Source organism: Bidens hawaiensis, unplaced genomic scaffold (genome assembly GCF_021521415.1).
Source record: "Bidens hawaiensis isolate Kalapana, Puna unplaced genomic scaffold, B.hawaiensis_p1.1 tig00008376_1, whole genome shotgun sequence".
NCBI classification, from domain to species: Eukaryota; Viridiplantae; Streptophyta; class Magnoliopsida; order Asterales; family Asteraceae; genus Bidens; species Bidens hawaiensis.
The window spans coordinates 105,067-114,969 of NW_027491594.1; the positions used below are offsets into that span (position 1 = coordinate 105,067).

Below are 9,903 nucleotides of genomic sequence, written 5' to 3' on the forward strand. Positions count from 1 at the left end.
CTACTCCCCTAATCGAAATCCAACACTCGAGGCATAAACCTTCTCTACTCTACTTTGCTACCTCTCATCCCCGCTACTCTCTACCACCTTCTACCGTCTCTTCCGAACTTCAACGTTAACTATAAATGAAGTTAACCGTCTTCGAAATTTTTATTTAAATTTTATTTATTTTAGCAGAAAAAATACGTGGCTGTCTACATAACTCCATGTCACATTGGTGTCAGGTAAAAGCCTATTAGGGATTAACATTTGTGTCTTTATTCTTCTTCATCTACATCACCATCACATCTACAGTTGCCAGAATAACCGAACCCCAACGGTAACGGTGGCGATGTCGACCGGTGCTCAGACACTATCGCCGTTGTACGTCAATTCCTTCCGCATCTCCGCCGTCACCAGCCGATTACTTTCTCACGTTCGCGGTGAATCAAACACCGACAAAACCGAGTTCTGTAATCTATGCCTCTCACTCGCCAGGTAGTATTCAATTCAATTCAGTTTATCACTTTTATTAATTATATTAATTTGCAGCTTAACATCAATCCATTTATCTACGAATTAGGGCCGGTAATTAGGATTAAACCTGTTAATCAAAAGTAGATTATTTGATTTTTATTAATTATATTATATTAATTTGCACACTTTTATTTGTCAATTCAATTCTATTTGTCACACTTTTATTAATTATATTAATATTAATTTGCAGCTTAAAATCAATCTATTTATCTACGAATTAGGGCCGGCAATTAGGATTAAACCTATTAATCAAAAGTACATTATTTAATTTTATTAATTATATTAATATTAATTTGCACACTTTTATTTGTCAATTCAATTCTATGTGTCACACTTTTATTAATTATTAAGTTGCAGCTTATTAGGATTAAACCTGTTAATCAAAATTACATTATTTGATTTTTATTAATTACAATAATATTAATTTGCACACTTTTATTTGTTAATTAAGTACCTGTTTGACACGATTAAACCTGTTAATCAAACGTACATTATTTGATTTTTTTAAATGAAACTTAAACTGTGTGTTGTTGACATGAGATATAAAGTAGTTAAACTACTTGTGTTAAGCGTGTCGTCTCTAACTTCTAACACGATAAGACCTGTTTTGCCAGATAGTTGAAATTTGTTTTTGAAATTAGGGTTTTGTGTGAAAGAAACTTAATGTTTACATGAAATAAGTTATTGATCACTTATGCAGTGGATTTGTATATACTGGTTTTATTAAGTTTTATGCATTTTAAAGTTATATTGTCAAAGTTTAGCTATTGATCACTTATAAACTGGTAGATAGATTGCGAGACTGGAATTTGTTGAAGACTTCTGTTACATGAAATAAGTTATTGATCACTTACTGCATTTTGTTCAAACCCTAGAAAGAGTAGAATTTTTACAGAGTTTAAAATCAGTAAAATTAGGTTAAGGGGGGACAGTGGTGAAATTTAAGGTTTTGATCGCTTTTATTCATTAAAGTTTGTTAATTTATATTAATTTGTAGGTTAAAATCAATCTTTTTATCTGGAAAATAGTCATAATTTGTTTTTGAAATTAGGGTTTTGTGTAAAAGAAACCTAAGTGGGGTTTTCTGATAGTTGATATTTACATGAAATAAGTTGTTGATCACTTATGAAGTGAATTTGTATTTATTGGTTGATTCAGAATTCTTTTCTGCATTATCAAGTTATATTGTCAAAGTTTAGTTGTTGATCACTTATGTTTAAGAACTGAACTGTTTCGTATGCGAAGTATGAGTAGACTGGTGGATATATTGTGAGATACTGGAATTTGTTGAAGAATTTTGTTGCGTCTATATACCAAATTAATGTCTACTGGTTTGATTCATTTTTCTGCGTTGCCAAGTTGAACTGTCAAAGTTTAGATCGTCACGTATGATTATGGTGAAAGAGTTATTATTATATCTGTTCCAAACCTTAGTGTTTTTACTGCATTTTGCTTAGTAAGCTGATTTTGCGAAATTGATGAATGATCTGTATTGTGGAACATAACTGGTTAGAAAGAGCAGAATTTTGACTGAACTTCTTTAAAATCAATACAATTACGATACACTTTTTGTGCTATTAGTTGTGAAGCTTAATGTTATTATACTTTTTATACTTTTGTTTCTTAAAAGTTTGATAATTATATCAAATTTCAACTTAAAATCAATCAATTTATCCATCTAAAAAAAGTCAAATTTGTTCTTGTTTTTGTTCTTGTTTTTGAAATTAGGGTTGTGTGAAACCTAAATGAAGTTTTCTAATAGTTGATATTTACTTGAACTAAGTTATTGATCACTGAGCAGTAGATTTGTATTTACTGAGTTGATTCAGTTTTCTGCATTATCAAGATATATTGTCAAAGTTTAGTTGTTGATCACTTATATCTAAATCATATCATGATTATGACTGTAAGTTGACAATTGCAGAGGTATTGACTATGCTGTTTCTAACAATGATGTCCCGGGCAGAGCTCCAGATTTACCCTATTTGTTAAAGCAGGTTATTTATTCTTTCTCTTACAATTGAGATACTACCTATTTCCATATTTTTATTTATAAACATAATAAACTGAAATTGTATTCCTTTCTATATTTTTAACATCACATCTATTATTTGTTATATAACCGACATTTAAAACATCATGTCACTCAAAACATGTTATTTACATCGAATGGATGAAACTTATTCATTGATTATAGAATCCAAAAATGAAACTTATGATGGCCTATTCATTGATTATAAAAGCTAAATGTGAAACTTGTGATAACAGATAACCTTTTGGTTTCAATACAAAATGTATGCATGAATTCTAATTGTAAGAGAAAGAATATATGCATGTATATATATTAGATTGCAAATGTTATGTATTCCAAATTTGATGTAAACCTAAGTAGCACAGAATAAGAATGATATTTGTGACCAAACAAATATAGCACCGCCGCAACGTGTTATGTATTCCAAATTTGATGTAAACCTAAGTAGCACAAAATAAGAATGGTATTTGTGACCAAACAAATATAGCACCGCCGCAACGTGTGGGTAATAACGCTAGTTCATTTAATAATTTTAATGTTGTTTTTTTAACTTTCAATCTGTTTGAACATCTTTCTGTTTGTTATCTATGAGTAATTTCAGATATGCCAGATGAAAAATGATCTCACATCACAAGCAGCTGTTATGGTACTCATGATCTCTGTTAAGGTACTTACTTTCTAAAAATTCACTTCTCTTATTCATTCTTGAAAAGTCAACTATAGTGAATCTTTCTCTTCTGTTGACTGCTAAGTGATTTATATTTATTTTTCATATAGAGTGCATGTAATAATGGGTGGTTCAAGGAGAAGATAAAGGAAGAACTTTATGTTCTTTCAGATGAGGTTTGTAAATGGTTTTGGCATGCATTCTTTTTCTATGTGCACCATAATATTTACATAAGAAAACATTTGTTTTCATATTGTAGATGCAAAGCAGTTTTTGCAGTGTTAATGTTGATGAATTGAATTCCAATGTGAAGAATAAGGAAAGTTACTTACAGCCCACCATCTCCGCAATTATGTCAAGGTGATTATCGTCTTTCACACTTTTAATTTTAGTATGAAATGAAAATTTTTTTATTTAAAAAGTTCTGACTTTCAGGTACTATCCAGGAATGAAAATGGGCGAAATATTTTCTCTTGTTGAGACCATGGTAATAAACTAATAATGCTTGTTATCTTTCGAAAAAAAGGTCACCATGCAAATTCCTGATCTAACTAATTTTATTTTTCTATATATATTATAGCCGGGCTATGATTCATACGTGACTGATCTGCACATATCAAAGAGATCAAGAACATCTCCCGATGACAAATTAGTAAGCCTTTCTTGTCATGTTGATTACAATTAAATATGCTTTTAACTAGACTAGATAAGTTTACTCCTTTTTCTTGCAGTATTTATTTGTTGCTCAAACAGATAATACTGAGACATCATCATGTCTCATAAGTCCCCAACAAGTCAAGTATGCACTCACTCTTACCATATAAATTCTTCTTTTCGCTGAATTGGGCTAAACTGTTATTCATTTATGTTCAATTTATAGTTTTTTATTGAATGGAGAAGGAGTCAGTAAAAGGACTAGCGTTTACAAGGTTTGTGCATACTGCTAGCTTGTACTATAATATGTTCTTGGTGAATGCTAACGTGTTTTTGGTTTCTAAATTTCTTCATCAGGATCCTGGACCACAAATGCCAACACCGGTTACACACATGCTGAAATACGGAAGCAATCTTCTTCAAGTAGTGGGCCAGTTTACAGGTAATATTATATATCATCATCGAATACTAGAATAATGTTCATGCTTGACTAGCTGACTTAATGACTTCACCGGAATTATCATTAGAGTTAAGTAATTTTTGCACCCATGTGTTCAACGGGCGGATGCACTTTGCAACCCCACTTTCGAATTCAAGCCTCCTGCACCTCCGAACTCTGCAATGTGTTGCACTTTAAGCCCAGCCGTCAGTTAGTGCTCAATATTCAGTTTAGAAAATGCTGAAAAGACTATGTGCTTTTATGATTTCTCAATTGCGTCCTTGTGCTTTGCATTTATGCAGTTTGCATTCCTTTTATTAACTCTTTTATTAATGCATATAAAAAAACAATTCATCACCACACAACCAAACTGTGCAACCTGATTCCAATTTCATGCTCAAAATTCGAGTTCGATAAACACATTTAACGATCAAGACAATAGGGCTTTTGTTCGTGATGTTGAGACGATTAAATTACATAGTTTATCACCTTGAATTGGTGCTAGATTATCACCGGAGCTTGGCCAGAAAAACGCTAAATGGTTGACATAAAAGCGTTAATCAGCGAGCGAGCCGTGCTCGTAATCATAGTTATTAAAAGCGATAGGCGAACATGCCTCCCCCAGGCGCTAGGCGCAAAAAAAGCGTGGGCCCGAGACAAAAAAAAGCACGCTTAAATAAAAAAATCACAAAACAAAATTTATAATGGCAAACAACATTTTATTCAAATACCAAAACAATTCAAAAGCATAATCCTCAACCATAGTTTCCAAAATCATATGAAAATCCAAAGTAATCAAATTGTTCATACTCAAAAGCCAAAAAAATCCTACTTGTAGTGTTAATACTGTAATTGCAAAGTAACTATTTTACATGCAATTTAGCAATTTTAAGCCATTCTCATTGGTTAATTTTTCAATGCAACTACAATTTTAAGCCATTCTTATTGATTAACTTGAAGCTCATTAACAAGGTGGACTAAATTAGCAAAACAGAATATTATTAACTTCATAACCAAAAACAGAACAGAACAGAATATTACTAACCTAATAATCAAAAACAACAAAAATTAATATGTGTGTGTGTGTATACATTGCCAGCCTCGTTTTCTTCTAGTAGCGGCTGGTGTTCTTGATATGTGATAATAATAAGCAAATGCCGTTCATTAGAAAGAGAGAGATGAAGAGTTAATTATGTTAATCCCATTAATTTTGGAAAGTTGTTCAGGTAATTAATCAAATAAAATCAAGATAAATCAAAAAAAATATGCACATGCCGCTTTTACTCCTATAATTTCGACTTTAGTCAACCAAGGAGGGAATACTGCGCCTCGCCCTAAAATGTCGCCTAGGCGCCCAGGCGCTCCGTTTTTGATAACTATGCTCGTAATGAGAGCTCCAGCAGTCCGTCTTCTCCAAATTCAACCGTAATTGAGGAATTGAACTGCGACGCAATATCACAACCACCAACACCACCCACCGTCGACCGGGAACTTCTTGGCATCATGCATTCCACCACCATCAAAGTTGCTGGAATCAAGCATTCCACAACCGTCTACCCTCGATTAAGCCCCCAGATGATCATATCTGCTTGTTTTCGATCAACCCTTTTTAGGGTTCAGCCTCAAATCAAAGGAATCGGACTCATAAGATTCAGAAAAAAAAGGCACGAACTTGGTGAAGTTGGTTGATTGGTGTGCGATTTACAGGTTTTGAACCATGGTGGAGGAAGTGGAGGTGTTGGTTGTGGAAACTAAGGTGAAATTGGTCGATCGAGTGTGGGATTTGCAGGTTTTGAATAAACCGTTAGGTTCATACTGGAATCTCAGATGGTGGTTCTTTGATGGTGGTTCCGTTGGTGTGGTGGGATTATCAGAGTGGTGGTGACTGGTAGTCATGTCGGCAGTAGTGATTGGAGGGTGGTGGCGGTGGTGGTGGTGGTGGTGGTGCTGTTGGATGGTGGCGGTGGTGGTGGTGCGTGGGGTTGAGGGTGAGGAGGGGTGAGAGAGTCGAGGTGACGAAAAACTCTTGTGAATTTAATAATAATAATAATTAGAATTTTTGGTTTGAGTAAAAAGGCGATTTTGCCCCTGTCCCCACCATCTTTTGAGGAAGAAACTCACGGGGTTAGTTGGTTGGGCTCAAAGTGCATCACGTTGCAGACGTCCGAGGTGCAGGTGGCTTAAATTCAAAAGTGGGGTTGCAAAGTGCATCCGCCCGTTGACCACATGGTGACTGGGATGCAAAAAGTACTTTTTAACTCTTGTCATTCTTATTGTTGTTTTTAAATCAGGGAGATATATTATAGTGATTGCCTTCATGAGTATGGTCTCAAAACCCAGCTTTCTTACCGTTGCCGACTATGTTCAACCAGTTGCTGCTCAACCTGATTCAGGTTAGATAGTTGGCCACATCACCACATGCGTCTGTGTTTTTTTTGTTTAATCCACTTTTTATCCTTTTGATGATAGATAATGAGATAGTTGAAGGGCCATCTAGAGTATCGCTAAAGTGCCCCATAAGGTACAACTTATGAGCCATATGATAAAAACCGAGCACTTGTTAATGTGATCTTGAAGTTATGTAATTGAGTTTGGGTTTGGTTCTTATTATTATACAGTTTCAGTCGTATCAAGAACCCTGTTAAAGGACATTTATGTAAACATCTCCAGGTAAAGTCATAAAAAAGAAAAATTAATGCTTTCATGAAAATCTTGGTTTTTCTTTTATTGTTTTTAATAAAAGTTTTTTATGCAGTGCTTTGATTTTGACAATTATGTGGAACTTAACTCAAGAAGACCACAGTGGCGTTGTCCACATTGCAGTCAATCAGTCTGCTTTCATGACATCAGAATTGATCAAAGCATGGTCAAGGCAAGTCAACACTCATACTTTTATGTTCATATGTTTTGTTGTTGTCAATATAACTTATAAGTAATTGGTTTGTTGTTAGGTTCTGAAAGAGGTAGGAGAAGATATTTCATATGTGAAAATATCAGGTGACGGTTCATGGGAAGCTGTGACTGAAAATATCAACAACGAGGTTACAGAAAAACCAAACGAGGTGCAGCCTTTAAGCCAAGAAGCAACTGCCCAAAATGTTGATGATGTTATGGATCTTACTGAAAATGATCATGAAATTGGCAATAATGATGACGACGATGACAAAAAGCCTCTGCCAGCTGGCGAATCTGACGGTATGAATAAAAGTGCATCACCACTTATGGGAGACGGGTTTTGGAGGGATCTTTATTCATCTGCACTTGGAACCAGGACTACTAATGCTAGATCAGATGATGATATTATTCGAAGGAATCACCTCATGTTCAACTCCTTGGCCCAAGGTCAAAGTCAAATACCTGTTTCCAGTAATATGCAGTCACAACATAATGAAAACTCGAATAATAATAATAATAATGGGCACGTGAGGCACCCAACTTCGGCCACGTGGATGTCAAGAACGCAAAGTGCTATTCAGGCACTTCCAGCTCAGACTTCTGCAACAATGGCTGACGGTGACAGATTACAAAACTTTTCAAGATCTCATCCAAGTCAGCCCACGAGTTCTCAGGTAAGACTATTTTCAGTTTTTCACTATCTTCTTTTTTTTTATTAACTTTTTTTTTTTTGTCTTCTAAATGTGACTACTTGTAAAGGAGGGTCTTCCTTCAAGTCAAAGTCAACCACTTCCACAACTTGGCGCTCGCTCGACTTCACCTCTTTCAATAGACCGCTTTAGCTCACACCAAAACCAATCCTTGAGTCAAAGGGTTCACCTCCCAGTTCGATCATCTGGTCAACCGGCTCCTCATGTTCGGCTAGGTGGTGTGAGTCCCATGACTAGTCCTACAGGCAGTCATTCCCCTCAATTCTCATTGGCTGCTATTCAACGAGCTGCGTCCCAGAATAAGAGTCAAACACCATCTACTCCATCTCCAGTTCAGACATCTGGATCATTATCACCATCTGTCCCGGTAGCAGCAACAGGAGACCAAAGAGGTAACGGTTAACATACTTTTTAGATTAATAAATAAGAAATAGAGTTAAATACTCGGATACTACGTTGCTCCCCGCTTTTCTAAAACTACAAGTATGATCCCTAACTATTTTCAAAACGTAACACGGATGATTCTGTGGGTGTTAGTTTTTCCAGTTAAGTGTGTGAAATGACTAAAATACCCTTACTACTAAAAATAAATAAAAAAGATGGTGGGCCGCGTCTCTTTTTAATATATATATATGTGTGTGTGTGTGTGTGCATATATTATAGAAATATATATTTTTAATATTATTTAAAAGGATGGGCCCTAATCATTTGTGTATTTTTGAAATAAGGGTATAATAGTAAACTTTATAACTCAATTAACTAGAAAACTTAACGGCCATTCATTTTAGGGAGCAGTAGTTTTAGAAAAGCGATGAGCAAACATGCAACATGGGTTACTATGGAGCATTCGAATAATTAACTCTTAAGAAATAATAAAATATAAAGAATTGATATAAGTTACTATGGATCCAGGGAGTTCCGCAGAGGAAAACTGGAGGCCAACTGGACGGATGAGAGGAAGCCTTTCGGGACATCAGTTCACGGATGCTTCAATAAACCAGTTCATAATTAAACCAAGTGAACCGGTTCAAGCGGCTAGACCACCACCGGTTTTGAACGCACCCAGACCGTTCATACCGCCTCATTTACAAGCCCTAATGGCTAATAATAATAATAACAATAACAATAACAATAACAATAACCCCTCCAGACCTCAAGCAGGAGGAAGCAGTCCAGGTTCAGACAGTAGCATGGCTAGTGGTGCTGCTGCTGCTGCTACTGGAGATAACTGAAATGGGTCCACCAGGGACTCTTTATCATTGTTGTAAGAAAAGTTTGTTTGTTTTTTTTTTTTTTTTTTTTTTTTTTTTTTTTTTTGTAATAGTGTTTAAAAACATAGGATAAAGAACGTGTAGGTAAGCTTTAAAGCATGATTTGAAATTTTGGATGACTATAATGATACTATTTAACTAGTAGCATATTGGTGTTCTTTTTTTCTAATTAATTATAGATACAGTTTTATATTATATTTTGATGTAGCCGACTGACTAATCTGTTATGAGCCGCCATGCCAAACGAAAGGTGGTGCCGTCCAAATTGGAACCACACCCACGTGGCCATTTATTTCAAAAACAAAATAATGTATTTATAACCTTCTCTTTTATTACTCAAAACTGTCTCAATCTCACTTGACATGCTTAAACCATCTTAATATTCTATCACCAACCTTACCTGATATATGTGTCATCCTCGATTTCGTTTGAAAAACTATATTTTTGTTCGGTGCATTTTTTTGTGGCCATGCACTCATCTTAGCATCTTCATTTATGTGTTCACGTTTGTTTATTCTTAACGACCAACAATAAATTTTCATATAACATAACCGCTTAAATTGCAACCCAATGAAGTTTACCCTTTAATATTCTTGGAAACCTTTTGTCACGCAATAAGCATGTAGCCTTTCTCCACTTGCACCCATATGTATGAATGTGACGAGCGACATGTTATTTTGGATAATCGACCCTAAATATTTGAATTTGGTTGTTTGTGG

The 9,903-nt window shown here is 35.0% G+C and overlaps 1 protein-coding gene across 1 annotated transcript; it reads left to right on the top strand.

The window, feature by feature from the left end:
* The first annotated feature begins 302 nt into the window (after positions 1-302).
* Positions 303-9,145, top strand: LOC143637703 (uncharacterized). Its single transcript, XM_077105029.1, has 17 exons — positions 303-477; positions 2,441-2,513; positions 3,150-3,215; positions 3,326-3,391; positions 3,475-3,575; positions 3,651-3,702; positions 3,796-3,867; positions 3,947-4,014; positions 4,096-4,144; positions 4,227-4,311; positions 6,600-6,701; positions 6,778-6,829; positions 6,927-6,978; positions 7,064-7,180; positions 7,260-7,877; positions 7,966-8,305; positions 8,826-9,145. Exons 1-17 carry the CDS (start codon positions 332-334, stop codon positions 9,143-9,145), a joined length of 2,379 nt encoding a protein of 792 aa, XP_076961144.1. The 5' UTR covers positions 303-331.
* Positions 9,146-9,903: the final 758 nt, after the last annotated feature.